The 18,601-nt window shown below is 37.5% G+C and overlaps 2 protein-coding genes across 2 annotated transcripts; one reads left to right on the top strand and one right to left on the bottom strand.

Moving 5' to 3' along the window:
* Positions 1 to 789: 789 nt before the first annotated feature.
* cfap210 (cilia and flagella associated protein 210) lies at positions 790 to 6,857 on the bottom strand. The gene is made up of 9 exons (XM_053497032.1): positions 6,703 to 6,857; positions 4,936 to 5,144; positions 3,860 to 4,033; positions 3,500 to 3,705; positions 3,171 to 3,327; positions 2,579 to 2,718; positions 1,765 to 1,957; positions 1,486 to 1,650; positions 790 to 1,400 (listed from the first exon to the last, which is right to left on the bottom strand). The coding sequence occupies exons 1-9, from the start codon at positions 6,758 to 6,760 to the stop codon at positions 1,047 to 1,049; spliced, it is 1,656 nt and encodes a 551-aa protein (XP_053353007.1). The 5' UTR covers positions 6,761 to 6,857; the 3' UTR covers positions 790 to 1,046.
* A 2,796-nt stretch (positions 6,858 to 9,653) lies between these two features.
* On the top strand, positions 9,654 to 18,144 carry phgdh (phosphoglycerate dehydrogenase). Its single transcript, XM_053497411.1, has 12 exons — positions 9,654 to 9,857; positions 10,462 to 10,613; positions 11,952 to 12,017; positions 12,111 to 12,165; positions 12,372 to 12,470; positions 12,563 to 12,695; positions 13,052 to 13,200; positions 14,384 to 14,536; positions 15,186 to 15,324; positions 15,529 to 15,656; positions 16,249 to 16,468; positions 16,584 to 18,144. The coding sequence occupies exons 1-12, from the start codon at positions 9,711 to 9,713 to the stop codon at positions 16,736 to 16,738; spliced, it is 1,596 nt and encodes a 531-aa protein (XP_053353386.1). The 5' UTR covers positions 9,654 to 9,710; the 3' UTR covers positions 16,739 to 18,144.
* Positions 18,145 to 18,601: the final 457 nt, after the last annotated feature.

Here is an 18,601-nt window from a genome sequence, read left to right as displayed (position 1 = left end):
CTTTTGCTTCCGGGTTCACAGGCGGAAAAAACAGCCGTGGCTGTTTTAAATTTCAAAATAAAAGTCAATGATCCGTAATAGCTATAATCTTTTGAGAGGACTAATAAAGGAAGACTTAAACCAAAAATGACTTCTGACTAAACTTTCATGTTATTACTATTATTTTTTAAAGGTAATATTATCAAGTGAGTAAATAAATGGACATTTTTGGTTCTGTTATTCCAAAGGGGAAAAACTGTTGATTTTGACAGTTAATATATATGTATTCATTCATTCATCTTCAGTAACCTTTTTTTTTGTTGCCTATTAAAAAAAAAAAATGGTCAGTGGTTAGCATAGAGGGCTCGGGACTACAGGTTCAAATCCCACCCCGGGTGTGTGTGCATGGATTTTGCATTTTCTCCCTCTGCTTTGGGTTGCCTCGAGTTCCTCCCACAGTCCAAAACATGCAGATAAAAAATTGCCATTCTCAAATTGCGCCTGTGTGTGTGTAGCTCAGGGCTCTACATCTGCGCAGATGTGCATCCGCAGTGATAGATTGGCACCCTGCCCATGGTGTAACCCACTTTGTGGCTTAAGTCTCCTGGGATAGGCCAGTACAAGTAGTATAAAGGATAAATGAATTAAGGAAGGGTTGCAGAGTATTCTGAGCATATATTGGAAACACAGGCTGTGTAGTAAAGACATTTAATCACAGGGTAATAAACCTCATCACTGTACTGTGTTTAAAGTCTTCTGTAAATGGCAGTTTTATGCTTTCATTCATGAGAAATTATCACAAGTCCCAGGTGGACTTGAATGCCACTCATTTTATATTGGTTCCCCAGCTGCAACTGAGCACTTCATCCCTGCTCCTTTTTCATAATAAAGATTTAGTAGACAAAGGCTTGGGAATGTTTTTATTATAACTGAGATACACCTTACAGGAAACAGGACAGATAATTTTAACACTGCTTTAAATACAATGTCCTAAAAGGGACATATTTTTAATAAATTCATGAAATGTACATCTACATTATATATTTTAGTGTCATTAGCAACAATAATTACCAAGTAAATCCCAGTCTTTTTTTAGACTCCTGAATGTCAGAAGTTTCATGCAGGTCCTTAATGCCCTGAGTACTACGGCATGCATAACTGGGCAGCTGAACCCCCGATTGATCCTGAACTAGATAACTTGGCCTAACGCCTTTAAACACGGGTCCAAGTCCTCCACCAATGCCCTCCTTTGTTGCCTTTCGCAGAAGGGAGGTGTTTCTTTGAGCCTCGCTGGCTTTCTGAATTACTTGCTTGGCATAATTCTGAAACTCTTTCTCATCCTCTGCAATGAGCTCTGCATTCCTTGTTTCAAATTCCTGCTCCTGTTTTTTAATATGCTGCACTTGTGCATGTTTCTCAGCCTAAATATAAACAAAAGTAAGCAAAAATATCATTATGTTTAATAACATTTTTGCATAACCTATATTAAAAATCTAACTGACTTACCATCTGATGCACATGAGTGTCTTGTAGCATTTTGGCTGCTTGTTTCATTTTCTGGGCCTTGATTAGCTGATTTTGCAGGAATATGGTATCTGACGCTTTCTTTGCATTAAGCATCTCAATAGCTTTCTGTTTCTCCTCTTGCTTTTTGTAATCCAGCTCTTTCTGCTAAAATTGTGTAATTGTAGAAAAAAAACTTCACATAACCAAAAAATAACTAAGCTTTTTAAATGTAAGCCATTAAAACATAAAACATAAAATATTTTCAGAAATGGAGTTTACCACTGCTTCCCTATGTTCAGCAATTTTCTTTAACATGGCTGCCTTCTTCTTATCCATCTCACGCTGTTGTTTATCCTGCTTGGCTTCAGATTCTGCAGCTGCCTTGGAGATCAGCTCCTCTTTGTTTGTGGCTTGCTCTTGGTGATAAGCTGCCAGTTTCTCGACAAAGGCCTCCCTGTGTTTCTGAACCTCTCTGCCATGAAATAACACAAATATGTAATCGTACACTGAAGACCCAAAAGTATGTGGACTGCTGACCATTACACCTATAAATGGACCTCCCCCAAAGGTGGAAGCACAATTGTCTAGGATGTCTTTGTGTACTTTAACATTATAGTGTTTGAACTCAGAGGCCCAGGCATGTTTAAAAGTGACATTAACTCTGTCTACAAAACAAGCTACATAATCACTGAACAACTGAACAACCTTGGGATAAATTATCATACCAAACTACATGCCAGCCCTCCTTACCAAATAACACTAACATTCTTGTTGCTGGACTATTTCCCATAGCCAGGTTCCAAAATTTAATGGAAAACTGACCCAGAAAAGCCAGACCTGTGACAGCCAGGGATCCACATACATTTGCTAATTTATTCTAAATTCAAATAACTTTATTAATCCCAGAGGGAAATTGCTTAAATTTAGTTTATGTTTTAATTTTTTAAAAACAATATTTAGTTTCCTATAAATTTCTCATGAATGTTTTCATCTGATCAGCCAAATGGCAGAGAGGATGCATATGCAGAACCAGCTAAGGTTCATATTATAACTAAGCGTGAATTACAGTTTAAAAATGACATATTTTTACTACCTTAACATCTCTGCTTCTTTTTCTTTTCTGAGTTTCATCATTTTGCTTTTAGCCTTTACAAACAGCTTTTGTTTCTCTTCTTCCAGCTCCTGTTTCTCATCCTCAGCTGCTTGGATGAGTTTCTTGGTGGCAAGGTGTTCCTGGTTGTAAATGGAAAAAAAAAATCATACAAAAATAATTTTTAAAAAATAGGCCACTTGTTGCCTTTTTGTGCAGGCTAGAGCTGGATAACACACATATATATATATATATATATATATATATATATATATATATATATATATATTAGATTAACTTAAGTTTTGCTGACCAGCATGTACAAGTGATAGAGTACATTTAACAAAGATGGCTAACTCAGGACCGAATGGCTATGACTGTTATTTAAGCAACATCACACAATAGGAAGAGCTGTTGTGCTGGATATCACAGCCGTTTGTTACTGGGTTAGAACTAACTGTTGTATAAGTGTAATTGACACATGTTTCTTCTTAATTATAATTAATCATTTATATTTTATTTAGATTTGGTCAAATCAAATTTTATTACTTGACAAAAATAAACATGGCTGAGACCCATTTGATACGCTACTAACTTGATAAGCCTTCATGGTGTTTCTCTTCTCCTCTTGCTTCTTCTGCTCACGTGTGGTTTGTTCCTCAATATAGAGCTCTTGGAATTGTTTAAGTTCCTCTGCCTCTTTTTTCTGTTCCATTATCTCCTCTTCTTTTTTATGCTCATGCTCTTTAATCCTAAACAGAGGGATAGTGTTAAAACACACTCATTTTGAGTGTTTATCACAAATTGTACAGTCTCATTCTGTAAATAAGGGAGCAAAGTGTTGTGGTCCATCAGCTAATTTGTTATGTCTGTAGTAGTAGATAATGCCTATAGAACCACACATCTGTTTGTCCTATACTTTACTGCTGTTTCAAACTCTCAGCAACGTCCAGACACTTTTTCTTCTTCTCCAAGGCTTTCAGCCACTCTTGCTGTAAAGCCTGCCCCTCTTTTTGTTTGATCATGGCCATGATCTCTTTATCAACATGTTTAGAGAAATTCTCTTTTATTTTCTTCAGCTTAATCTGGGCCTCCCTCTCCTTTAGGACCTCAGTCATCAGCAAGGCACTCTGAGGAAGAAATTAATTTCACAATCCAGACTGTCATCATCAACATTATAAGAAATGTATATTTAAATGAAGAAAATTAAAAGTGATGTTACATACAGTACATGTGATATTAAGTATGACAAGAAGTGCAAATTAAACATATTAATATACTAACATGAAATCTTTTCACTCTGGCAATCTGGTAGTACTGCAAGGTTTTTGCTTTTTCTATTGCTTCCTTCCTTTTCTGCTCTTGAAACTTGGCCTCCTCAAGATCAATCTGCTTCCTTTCCTCTTCTTCAATTTCCTCTCTGATTTTCTTTTCTTCCAACTTCCTTTGCCGTTGTCCCTAAAATTGCATAAAGATTTGACTTATTGAGGCAGTAACTCCACAAGACTGACCACTCTAAAGAGGTGCTGTGTTATCTGGCACCAAGATATTAGTAGCAGATGATCTGACTCCATCCATCCATCACATTTTGCTCCTTGTCAGAGTCACTAATACTTTTTCTGCTTGCTCATTTTCTTCCTGCTTCTAACAAATTAACATCCAGAACCGAGTGTTCATTTGGTGCCTGTAAAATCTTAGACTCAGGGCGCACCACACACAATTTTATAAAGGATAGCTTGTGCAGTTTTTTAGCCACTGTCTCTCGTGTGGCGATCAAACGGCTGTATTTTACTCGACCCGCCTTTGAAGTCCTTGAGGCACATGGCATCACCCGCTTACATGCTGCACTTGCATTTAGTGTCCGCCACAGGTTCTCCTCGCTCCCGAACTCCGGACCCCGAGCTAAGCTTAATGCCTCACTTTTTAATGTTAATGCTTTTTAATGTTTTAAGTGAAGCAAGCCTAATTATCCTTTGCCAGCCATGCCAGATTTATTAGCCTGCTGAAGTGGTGCCACACCTGCTAAAGAGAAAGCCGCATGCCAAGTGAACCCTTTTGAGTGAGCAAGGGACGAAAAAAGATTTAGGCAGATGCATGCCCGTCACTGATGCATCGGTGACATGCTTAATACTTCATACCCCTTGACTGATAAACTATAGCAACATAATCAATGTTATTTGCTTCAACCTGGCTTAGGCCTTAAAGTTATAGCTGGCTGGTGTTTACAAACAAGATTATGGTATCAAATAGTGGACAATTTGCATACAAACTTCAACACTGCTGTGTCTAATACATTCCTCCTGCTGCACACATTACAATGACAGTGTCATAAAGTAACTAAACTGAGAATGTTGCCTTACTGCAATGGTGTTAGGCCAGTTTTTGACAACTTCTTGGGAGTGCAGGTGCAATGCCTCGCGCTGTCTCGCAGCCGCAATGAGACGTTCTTGCTCTCTGTTCACACGCTGCACGCTATCCTGGATTCGCCTCCATTCCCCTGTGGGCAACACGATCACTTCACGCAGGTCTACAGGTGGACTCGGTTTATCACTCACCTCTGCTGAGTTAACTGTTAGAGAATGAAATGAAGATAAAAGTGAAAATTATAGAAGGGTTTATAAGAGTCTGAACAGCTCTTTATAACTGTCAAGTTTTATTAATTTAAAGGTTAGAGGGTTCTTAGTAATGGCTACTTCTTAATACATTTGAAAAGATGTATTATATTTATATTTATTAATATTTATTTTCAGTATCTATGTTAAACATGTAGACAATTTAAACTTTGATGGCTTTCTATATTTCCTTGTATATTTATGGAATACAAACAACAATCTTTAGTGAACCTTCATTTGCACACTTCTGGACTGTAAATGAATTCAAATAAATTTTTATTTACATAGCACTTTTAAGAAGGAGGGCTAACTAACTTAACAAGGAGGCATGGTGCCTTAGTGGTTAGCACTATCGCCTTGCACCTCCAGGGCGGAGGTTTGATTCCCGCCTCTGTGTGCATAGAGTTTGCCAGTTCTCCCCGTGATCGGTGGGTGTCCTCCGAGTACTCTGGTTTCCTCCCACAGTCCAAAGACAAGCAGATTAGGCTAATTGGCGTTTCCAAATTGCCCGTTGTGTGTGAATGAGTGTGTAAGTGTGTGCCCTGTGATGGACTGGCACCCTGCCCTTTGTGCCATGGGTTTCCTGGGAGGAGCTCCAGGCCCCCTGTGACCCTCTGTGCAGGATAAGCAGTATAGATGATGAGTAAGTGAGTGACTGAGAGCTGGTCATTGTCACAAATCAGCTTTACAGAATCAAAAGAAAACTATTGAAATGTGCGAGAAAATATCATATAAACCAAAATGATCGGACGGTAGCAAGGAAAAACTCCATAAGATGGCAACAGATAGCCTTGAACCTTGACCAGATTCATTAGTGTGTGTGTGTGTGCGCCTGTGTGAAATCATACCGGTCACTCTAGAGGTTTGTCTCGATGTTAAATCAATGACATATGATGTACAAAACACACACAGAGTTGTCATTCGTCTTTCTACCACTCATATCAAGGAGTCGTCACAGTGGACCGTCCAACATGTGTAACAACTTGGCACAGGTTAAAAACCGGATGCCCTTCCTGACAGAACCCTAAAGCCCATTTTATCTGGGCTTGGTACCGGCATTGCATCCAGTGGCTGGAGTTTGGGCACTGAATGGAAAATTAACCCAGGCCTGCAGTAGGCGGGTGAAAAACTTACCACTGATATACCAATGGCTTGACAAAAACACACAGAGTGATAAAATTAAAAAAGGACATAGAGGCTAATCTTTGTGGGTTTTCATAAAAAAAACATTTCCCCACGCCACTGATTGTTGTTGATTGAACAGATTATAAGTAGATTAGAATTTATAGTACACTAGTTAATACACTAGTTAGTGAATTTATTTTACAAACAATGCATCAATCTTAAACAAAATGTTATATAATGCAGCTAGTAACCTTATCATAATCAGTGTAGAGGGCTAGGCTAATTACCTACTATAGTTAGATGGTACTAGTAAAATCACCAGGATAACTAACTTAACTAATTTAACAAGCAGCTAACTTAGCCACGCTAGCATGTTGGCTGTTCACTCACCTTTACTTGACCCTTTTCTCCGGCCATACTGCACAACAGACACAGAAGCTACAGACATTTTAAACAGTTATTTTAATGCCGCCTTTTGATATGCGCTACATGGAAATACCGCAACCACAAAACTTTTATTATTAATCTTATTATGAGGCAGCAGTTTCAACGCTGCTGAGTTGAGTTTTCCTCAACTCCTGGTGTTGCTTAGCAACAAGGTTTACAAACCACTCTGTATCCCATAGCAGCCCTACGAGGCCATGAGCAAGCACGTGACGGAAAGAGTTCATCGAGTGCGTGCAGAACAAACAGGAGCAGCTTAGATCTACTGCAATTGAAAACTAAAATTGAAAATTAAATAAAGACAATGACATGTCGTGACTGGAATCTACTATCACCTAACGCGTATATTTTACGTTTTATAGATTTATCGTGATCTAATGCATAAATAAATAAAGTTAATTTACACACAGATACACTTGCAAGTTCATGCAGTTATTCATGCAGCCAATCACGTGATAGCAGTACAGCGCATAGAATGATGTAGACACACACAGGTCAAGAGCTTAAGTTAATGTTCACATCCAACATCAAAATTTGGGTAAAGTGAAATATGTGTGATCTTAACTGTAGAGTGGTTTCAAATGAGTTTACACAGCTTGGTTAAAAAAAAAAAAAAATCCTACGTGTGGAGGTTCTGCAGGATGAAACACCTTGGAGATGAGAGAAAAAGAGTACGGAAGAATGGCTAGGCTGGTCTGAGCTAAAAGGAGGTCTAAAGTAACTCAAATAACCACTCTTTTCAACTGTGATGAGCAGAAAAGCATCTCAGAATGCACAAGACATTAAACACTGAGGTAGATGGATTACACAAGTAGAAGACCACATCAGTTTCCACTCCTTGTTAGGTTTAAGAAGGAAGAGTGTCCGAATTGTTAAGTTTTAAGTTGATTTAAAAGAAAAAAATTATTGCTTGTTGTGTCTGCCGCACCTCGAAACACTTACCAGCTGATTTTTCAACCAGGAGAGACAAACACACAAATATCCACTTAGGCATGATATCTAAAGATCTCTGTTTATTATCAGCAAAGATAGTATATTACATTGGCCAGGTGTTACGTCCCATATCAGAAGAATCAGTCATTAGAAGGAAGAGTGTGAAATATAAGTCATAAAGATGCCTAAGACACACAGACGATAGGAAATTTTGTTAGACAAAAGGGTTCCTGCAGACACAAACTGTTTGGATGTATATTCATCTGGATATGCGCTATAGGATGTGTTACCACATTAGGACCCAGGAAGCACGATGAGGGATTGTTTTATGCCGTATGAATCTTCTCATCATATTAAAATTCCTTACACTTCTGTCAAACAAGAGCAGGAATCTCACCCAGTTTCAATCGGCGTGTTCCCATGATAGCCTAAGATTGTTTTTCTTTACTGACAGGAATTAAAACTAACACCCAAACTGTTTTCTTTCACCATTCTAGGCAAACTCTTGAGATTGCTGTGTTAGGGAATCCCAGATCCCTTCCAGTGTTTCATATAAACATTAACTAAAGTCTTTGGCCTGTTTTTTTAATGAACAGATTAGATAAATGACACACACAAACACACAAGGACTATTATATAGTATATTTTGCTCTAGTTTATTTAGGTCTAGAACAGTCATCTTAAGCCTAAAACCAATAATTAATTTTATTTTGGTGTTTGTTTCCCCTTCATTCAACTATTAAAATTCTTCTACTTTGCCTTTTTGTTAACCTGCTTTGTTGTTTTTTTTTGTTTCCTCCACCCAATGAAGTAACAACTAGCACTACATTATTTTTATGTAGGATTAAATTGACTGGATTAAAGACAATATAAAGTATGTTGCAGAACTAGTTTTATTATTATCATTTTCAAACTTGCACAGCCAAGAAGAGAACAGCTGAAAAAAGAAGTTAGAATTTTATGACCATCTTTGTCACCAGCTCTTAGTTTCAACTGAAATTCCAAAAGCTGTTAATTTGCAACACTTTAAAGTAATTTTATGTTTATGTTTTGATTATTCATGCTGTACTGACTACTGGGCACAGTACATTGACCTTGTTCCCAACCACATTACTGCACTGCTATTTTTTACTCTGGTGTTTAGTCTATTGTTAATGTCTTTTACTGAAATATTACATGAAAGTACAAGACTACATGATCTGTTATTTTCCCTTTTTTTTGCTTTTATATACGCCCCTGTACTCACCCCACTGTTTCCCATTCCTATCCTGTGCGCTTGCATGCTTATTGACTGTATTTATTAATTCATCCATCTTCTATACAGCCTCTCCTGTACAGGGAGTTGGGGGGGAATTCTGAAGTCTATCCCCCAAGGTGAAGTAAACCCTCGAATGGGCAGGCAGCAATCCATTGCAGACACTACAGACAATTTGGGAAGCCAATTAAGTTATTCTGCATGTCTTTGGACTGTAGGAGGAAACCGGAGGAGGGAAGTTAGTTCATCTGTGTACTATATGTACAACAGATATGGTTAGAAAGACAGTAAAGCTCATGATGACCTGATAATTTGACTTTCCATATTAATTGTTCATAGCTTGTGGTTTTCTTTGTGATAAGGAAATAAAAACATGTTGCACTCAACTTGACACATATGGTATACAGCCATACACTCTTACTGTTCATTGGACTGATTAGTCATAAGCTTTGTAAACTCACACCGTCTTATAGAAATAAATCCATATCTATGCCTTTTATTAGATAGTTTCTTTATTAGATATTCTTTATTATGGGGTTCATAGTACCCACATCAACATCCAAGGAACTTTCATGAAGATTTTTCTTGTTAGGATTTGGTGTTTGTCTGATTTTCTTTCTTTCTTTCTTTTTTTTACGTTTTTTTTATGTGACTTTTTCTTTAGTTAAGCTCCTCCCTCTCTCACCCAGTGATCACGACGCCGAATCATTTCGCTTACGCGCACGCACGTGTGCGCAAACAGCTCCTGCAAGTTGCATCCCGCAGGATGAGAAACATGGCTCCGGTCGCAATCAAACGCGTTTTAATCAGCGAGAGCGTGGATCCGTGCTGCAAGAAGATTTTGCAAGAAAATGGAATTGAAGTCGCTGAAAGACCAAATATGACCAAAGATGAGCTTAAAGCGCAGATTAAGGTACTGTTAATGGTGACAGAAAATGCAATGATTGTTTTACCTGCTGTTAATATTTTTCTTACATAAAAGCCTTTAAACTAGGGGGGATCAAACCGTTTTGATGTGTTTATGTTTTTTATCCCCTAACCTGTTTATCTGTAACTAAACTCTGATCCCCGCCATTGCCCCCCCCCCCTCCCTCCTCCTCTTCTCCACTGTCTGATGTAACATCAGCAACACTTACAGAATGACCTGCATACAGATTAGCTCTTCACTCTGATGAATGGAGGTTTAGGCTGGATTCCAAACCGCATTACTCACGCTCACTTTTTTTTTTTTAAACGCCTTTGATATACTTAGTTTACTTAAACTCTTTACCCAATCAATCCAGCATATTTTTTTTCCCCACGTTTTTAAATAGATTTAAATTTAATTGTTGTGATCAACTCACTTGACCTCATCACACACACCACTGACCCTGACATGTCATGCTGAACTTACCTTTTTAGTTCAGTTCAGCAGGGATTTTTTTCATGGCCCTTTTTTTTATTTCATTGTTGCCAAAGCAATTATAGATGGTTGATTACATTACATACACACAAACATTATCTTTATCACTTTTCAGGACTTTGATGGTCTGGTTGTCCGGTCAGCTACCAAAGTGAGCGCTGACGTCATCGACTCCGCCGGGAGCTTGAAGCTGATTGGACGAGCTGGAACAGGCGTGGACAACGTGGATGTGGAGGCGGCAACCAAGAAAGGCATAATTGTCATGAAGTAATGAAAGCATTAGCTGGGAATTGAGTGGGATTTTTTTTTTTTTTTTTTTAAACTGGTCATGCACTCACTTGCACTGTTTGCCAATGTGCCTCAAACCTTTTCCCCAAGGCAAACTTGACTATTTATCTCCTTTTCATTGTGCATTGTGTGGGCTCAAAAGTTTCCATACAATGGGGAAGTTAACAAATTTGAGCTGTCACTTCATTTGCCTATAATTAGTCTGTACACAAAATGTACATTGCATCAAATTTGACTTTAAAAGGGTCACTTTTAAATATTTTATTTGTTGTGTCTTTTTCTGATGCATCAACGCCCTTCTTTTGTCAAAGGCGTCCTCAAAGGCTATCTAAATAATATTTAATACAACCTACTCATTTAAAAAGATTGGAATACATTTTGATAAAATGTTAATTACTCCTGTGTATGAAAACTTTTTGGGGTACTCATTTGAGTTTATCTCAGTCTGTCTAGGTCCAAACCAATAGTTAATAATAATAATAATAATAATAATAATATAATAATTATTACACAGAAATGTAACTTTGCATTATCTTATTTCATTTGATATTCAAGAATACTTTATTTAACTGTGCTAAAAAAATGGATGTTGAATAACCTAAAAGGTACATCACATACATGAAACACCTAATATGGCTGTGTAGTTAAGTGTTCAGCACCCAGTGTTTGGAGAATTTACTTATAAACTCATAGGGAAGACTGTTCAGTGGGCTTCTCTTGACATGTAATCACTTCCAAAAGATCATGTAAATCTTTACAGCTAAAGGCTGTTTTTAAACAGCTAGTCTTATTTAAAGATCTATTCTGGCAATGTTATAATTTCATTGTCTATCCCAAAAACTTTAGTATAATCAAATGGATAAGTAAAGAATTAGAACACTTCATGCTGCAGAATGATCAACAGTAGGCAGGTGTGATTTGTTTTATTCCCACAACATTTTTAAAACGTTTTAATCTTTTAACATTACATTAATGCAGTGATGCAAAGCAGTACAGAAAGCTTCCCACTGTTAATGTTTAAATATGTAGCTTTCACACTCTGCATATTATAAGTTTTAGATTATGTGAAATGTCTCAATAATATCAAAATGATGACACATTAAAACAAGTACAAACAGCAGCACTGTCACAGCTGCATTATAGAAAGCAAATCAACACGTAAAACTGACAAACTATCAAGCAATTTAAATACTGTATAATTTGCTAAACAATATTGTTCAGTTATTTGTGCATACCTGTGTGAATTTATGCAGCATTCTGATAAATCTAGATGTGACATCTGCTTTTTTTTTTATGTATTTAAAAAATCTTTTACAGCACCCCAAGTGGCAACACAATCAGTGCTGCTGAACTAACCTGCGCACTTGTAATGAGTTTATCAAGGTATGTAAAGCTTGTTCCAACCAATAAACTCCCATAAACTAAACCTAATTATAACTAAATTGAATTAATAATGATTTTTTTTTTTTTTTGTAGATATGTTCCACAAGCTGCTATGTCTATGAAGGCAGGAAACTGGGATCGCAAAAAGGTGCTGGTTTGAGTAATTTTCCATAAATTACAGTATGTAACCTCAGTTACCAGCAGTTTGGCATGTGTTGTAATTATGGACACTTTGTGTCCTCTTGTGTGTGTGTGTGTGTGTGTGTTGTCAGTTATCACTAATTAGATCTGAGCACTGGGCATAATGTGTCAGGCCTTCAGATGAGTTTATTGAACATCTTGTTGATTTTGCAGTTTATGGGTGCAGAGTTATATGGCAAAACCCTTGGAATTGTTGGTCTTGGAAGGATTGGGAAAGAGGTGGCCACTAGGATGCAGTCATTTGGGATGAGGGTATGATGGGTTCATCCATGTTCTGTTTTATCTAAGTAAGGTATTGCTTTTCCCAAATCGATGTAATTATGTCCCCCATTTTATCCTGCCAGACAATTGGTTATGACCCAATTACTCCTCCAGAGGTGACTAAGAGCTGGGGAGTGGAGCAGATGTCACTGGAAGAGCTCTGGCCCCAGTGTGATTACATTACTGTGCATACACCCCTCATGCCCTCCACTACAGGTAAGTGTTTTGGAAGGGCTTGGGGCATTGAAGTGGTTGGCGAAGTACTTTGTTAATATAATAGGTATAATAAACAATCAGTTTTAAGAAATAAATATCAAACTTCATTGAGCTTACATAAACGACTTTAATGACAATCAGCATAACTGTTATAGAACTGTTCCATCTGTTATACATACATACTTTCATTATTCAAGAATATTTAATTCATCTGTCATTTATTTAAATATGAAATATATCTGATGCAGGATCTTCAGCCCTCCTGAATTTTCTCACATTATTTAAAATACAGATTAAATATGTGATCTTCCTGCCCGTTCTCTCTCTCTCTCTCTCTGTCTCTTGATTGATGGCAGGATTACTAAATGATGCCTCATTTGCTAAATGTAAGCGAGGTGTGAAGGTGGTGAACTGTGCTCGTGGAGGCATCATTGATGAAGCTGCTTTGCTAAGAGCTCTGGAGTCTGGTCAGTGTGGAGGAGCAGGTCTGGATGTGTTTGTAGAGGTTAGACTGATTATTTATCTAAGGATCTAAAATAGAAGCTGTGAACTCAACCTTTGTGCATGAATGTACTTCCCAGCTATAGGACCGATCAGTGTAACACAAGCATAGTCTTCAGTATTGATTATGGAATTTTCAAATCTAGTTTAATCTTCACCTACATAAAACACTACAGATAAACATCTGTAATCAGAATGGCTTTATTTGACTATTCTCTGACATCTTGTACTGGTTCACTAGTGGCATCATTTTTTTTGGCTTATTACTTTTAATTGATATGCAAATATGAACACAGGCAAACAAATTAATGTTGATGTTAAATATACAGTATGTTATATTTATATAAATAAATATTAAGCAAATAAAAAATAAATACATAAACAAAAGGGAGGATATCAAATGGTTAACAGTTACACACATGGCTTCAATTGACATACCAAAAGTAATGACATCATTAAATCTTCAACAAAATCTATAGCAGCTGTGCATACATTAATTGTTAGAGATGTAGCCTTGTAAAACCTGGCTGTTGCACGTTCCAGAATGAAAATATCTAAAATATAGAATGCCAGACAGACAACACATGAATATGTGGTTCAAACCAACCTTTCAAAATAGTAATTTTGGAGGCGGTCAATGCTGCCATTAATGTTTTTTTTTTTTTGTGAATAAGGTAATATGTCTGAATCATGTAATAATAAAAGTAACCCTGTACATAAATGAATATCAACCATTAAAAGTATGGACGGAACATTTACCACATTGTGCCAACAAACTCAAGATGAGCGGGCAAGACATATGGGTGTCATTTTCAATAGAGCTTGTTTTATTTATTTTCTATTTGCTTCATTTTATCAATTACAAATTTTGTCAAGGCACAGTTTTAACAAATAGGCTTTGAATGGTGTTATATAAACTCTGTGAACAAACTTATTGTATCAACTGAAGAGCCAGACTTTTAAAAGAAATGGATATACAGTATTATGCCAGATCGGCTCCCAATCAATATCCAGTGGAATCATAGAACACGATTCTGTTTTAAAAGCTCTCACTTTTATAGTAAATGAATATAGATTACAGATTATGTTGATAATAAAACCAGTTTGGCAGTCTGAAGAAATGTGTTAATGTGTAATTCTGCGTGTTATAGTGGTGTTGATGGTGGTGATGTGTGATGTTCCTTTAGGAGCCTCCCAAGGACAGGGCCCTGGTTAACCACCCTAACGTGATTAGCTGCCCTCATCTTGGAGCTAGCACGAAGGAGGCCCAGGCTCGCTGTGGCCAAGACATTGCACTGCAGATTGTGGACATGGTTAAAGGCAAAGCGTTAGTGGGAGCGGTGAGTTTTTCCCACAAAGCGTAACCTGTATTACATTTTTAACGTGCAAACGAATTTCTTGCCAGACAAATTTTATGTTGTTCTATAATTCCATACCATTGTTAATTCTCTATTAAGCTTACACTGTCTAATATGACTTTTCTCTGCATGAGAACATCTGATGTGAATATTTTTATTTTTTTTATGATGGTGATGGATTATCTCTATTGATATCAATTGCTGGCAAATTTTACTCTATTATAAGTTAAATTTAAAAATCCATATTAGTATGCGAACATGTCTGCAACATTAATGCTAATGCAGAAAGCATGGTTCAAACAAGTACAGACACTTTGAGCTATGCAAGGCTGGTTATGGGTGTGGTTGCGTTTATGAGCGCCTAACCTCTCAGTTTCTAGTCTCAGCATTACCTCAAGGGCACTGTAGCAACATATGAAAGAATATGAGAAAGCTTCTTCATGGGTTACCTTCCCAAACTTGGGAAATGGTCTGAGTGTTCAGTGGCTTCAGTAGCAGTTGCCATCTTGTTAATTGAGCTTAATCACATTTACACGGCGACACACATTTTTATCACCTGGGCCAAGTTCATTTATGGTTGCATATTCCCCCCGCCCCCCAAGATTAACACATGTTCTTGTTGCATGCACAGGTGAATGCACAGGTCTTGGCTAGCACCTTTACCCCTGAGTCACAGCAGTGGATCAGGCTGGGTGAGGCCTTGGGCAAATTGCTGAAGGCCTGCAACTTCTCTAAACAACCCTACGACCAAGTCCACATGACCACTCAAGGTAGGCATACTGCACCAAAGTCCAGTGAAACATGAGGATTTTGTAGTCTTGAGTTGTATTTTGTTGTTTCCGCACCCTCTAGTGTTATGAAGAGATACTACATGCTTTTTTTAGTTCTATGAAAATGTTGCATATAGAGTATATTGTATTGAATAGCAGCATGGGAAGGTTTTGATCAGTGTGTTTTCTTTTGCAATCATTCAGGAGAGTGTTTAAAAAAATCAGTCGAGCTCCTGAGCTCAGCAGCTGTTGTTGGACTGATGGCTGAAAGTTCTGAGAATGGCCTTAACTTGGTGAATGCTCTTACCCTAGCGGAAGAGACCGGAATTACAGTAAGGACTTGTTGCCTTGATGTTTCTTCTGACTGTTTTATCAGAAGTCCATAATCAGGTTTTATTTTGTTATGCAGTATTCAATACATAAGGACATGGTGAGAAAAACAATCTCAATTTTAAAATCTAAAACAAGACAGGCATAGTAACACATTTGCTTCTTTTATATATATATATTAAAAAAATGCCTCTGTTGTTACTATGACAACCAATGTGGACACACAAGTAAATGTAGCTGCAGTTAGAACAAACAAACCAGCTGATATTTCTTTACAATAGAGACCATCAATGTAAAAGTTATTTATTTATTTATTTATTTATTAAATACATTAGATTTGACTTGCTATCTGAACATAGCTTTTATGATTATTTAACAGTTTTACCCAAGTGATTTTAGCCACACAGTTTGATTGGTGATAATTAAGACACTAAACATTTCTTACTAATTGACTGCAATATTTTGTAGGTATCAGTAATTTTTTCTCCAAAATGTTTCTTTGCATACTAATTCTAGAAAAATAAGGATATTAAATATACCATCTTCAAGCATTACCTCCACAACTAGCTGCATTCTTATGAAACCGTTCAACAGGTTAAAAAAGCTCACAGTGATGGGAATGAAGCTAAAGCCACCTGCGTGTTGGAGGCCTCAGTGAATGGCAGTGTTTATAAAGCCACAGGCACAGTGCAGACTTCAGTGCCAGTCCTTCTGGAGCTGAACGGCAGTGTGTTCCGGCAGCCTGTGGCTCTCACTGGAAACCTGCTGTTTTTCAGGGCTGCAGCTTCACCCCAGCTACTGCCGTCTGTTACCAGTAAGTCAACTGATATCAAATGAATTAAACTGAGTTTTAGCTGAATTTGTTCATGATTGCACGTTTTCTACTCTAATATCAAATTGGCAAATCAAATCTTGTTTGACCTATTCAGGTGTGCTGGCAGCAGCGGGTGTTGAGATTGATCATTTCAGTGCCTCCAGTGCCTCTAGTGGTGACCAGTGGTACTGCTTGGGGGTTCCCTCTGCACTAAAAGACTTCAGCGCTCTCATGCCCCTGGTTAAAGAAGCAGCACAACTTCATGCCTAAGTTCCTGCTAACTGAATGTTGGTTGAAACTTTCTGAGGCATTCCAGTGTCTAATATATTTAAGCATTCCAAGGTTTTTTCTAGTCCTAGGGATTCCCCTCACAATTAATCCAGCTTTTTACTGAAGGAAAACACCTGCATTCTTTAATTATCTAATATGCCCTTTACATATGTTAATTCTGTGTATAAAAAGTTCTCATAAATGTTTTCTGACATTCCAAACCTGTGTTTTTTTTTTTATAAGAATAGAAGAAACGTATTGAAATAATCAGTTGTGTTAATATGTTGCAGATGCTGTAGAAGGATATTTGGTTGAAAGACTGTCTGAGAAATAATTGAAGCTTTTCACATATTTGGCCAGGTGCAAAGGTTGAAATTGTGGAGGGCAGGGAGTCCATAGGACTGGAAATCTTTATCTAACACAAGTACAGCTTACCCCTGGCTCACAGGTTCTCAACCCTGGTCCTGGAAGTGCCCTGTGTCCTGCGCATTTTTTGTGTTCCCTGTCCTAACACAATCACTTTAATTCAAGAAGGACTGTTAATTAGTTGCATCAGTTGCCTTGAGTGCACGGAAAACGCGAAATATCCCGGACAGGGCCACTCCTGGAACACGGTTCGGAACCTGTGTTAGTGCAATATAGAGTTACTGTGATAAGCTTAAAACTTGGTTTAAGTGCCAGGCAGCTTGAGTTTGTCAGTGTAGTGGTTTTTAAGCTACATTTGAATTTTCTGAACCACAATAAATAGATTTGACACTAAAAAGACTAAACAGTGCTTCTTTTTTTTTTTTTTTTTACAAAAGAATGAATGAATGGTGGATAGATGAAAGAATAGTCTTTAATTGACTGTTCATGCTCAGTTCTGAAGAACCGAAGTCCTTCACGGTTTAATTAACACCCTGCTTGGCCCTAGTTTCTCCAGAACAGATTTGGTATGTTACATTTTTACCTGATGTTGAATGGCTTGCGTAAAGGCCTGACAGCTCAGTGATTCATCAGATAGCGTTGCTGAGTTTGATCCTCAGGTGTGGAAGTTTGCATTTCTCTTCGCCCCTGTTTTTTTTTTTCTTCTTTTTTTTTTTTCTCCTGCCTCTCAAACCTATTACAGTAGACAAATTGGCTGCTCTAAATTACCCCCAAGTGTGAATGATTGTATGAATAAACAGGGTGTCGGGTTGTGTTCGCACCCATTATATGCTACGGATCCACTACAAGCCTGACCAGGGTAAACGCTTCCTGAAGATAAAGCATAAATGAATGACTGATAAATAATAAACTTGACATAATTGGTGGAAAATTTCCATTTCCCGAACACTAAGCTGGTTTAGTAATAGGTTAAACAACAAGCATACTGTATGTAACCAAGAAATGTATCTTGTGAATAATTAAAAGCAGAATTACAAATATTTTTATGTTCATGTTGATTATTTAAATATATACAGTATATATTGCATTATGTATTTGCAGTATGTGCTCTGTCGCCATGGAAACTGCTGAGTTATTTTTATCTTTAACAGTGTACTGTGTGCATAAAGGGGACACAATGGGATAATCCCATCACAATTTATAATGCCAGTGAACAGGGATTAGTCACAGCAAAAATGTGCAAAATAATGCATTACAAATGATTCAATTGTCTTTTTCAGTCCTTTAAAAAAAAAAAAAAAAAGAAAAGTGCTAAGTTGATGCATTGAGAGTAGACCCGAGCCTGTGTATGGAATCAGAGGAGCGGTGTAGGCTATAGGCTTCTTTTAATGCCATTATTTAGACTGTGTTTAAATTAGGAGCTGACATTCATCTACGAGATAGTGTAGAGCTCGGTGACAGCTGGTCGGCCTCTCCAACTATACACAGATACCAAAA

Source organism: Clarias gariepinus, chromosome 5, assembly GCF_024256425.1.
Source record: "Clarias gariepinus isolate MV-2021 ecotype Netherlands chromosome 5, CGAR_prim_01v2, whole genome shotgun sequence".
NCBI lineage: Eukaryota > Metazoa > Chordata > Actinopteri > Siluriformes > Clariidae > Clarias > Clarias gariepinus.
The sequence above is the reverse complement of the archived record's forward strand: the minus strand, read 5'-3'. Positions and strand labels throughout refer to the sequence as shown.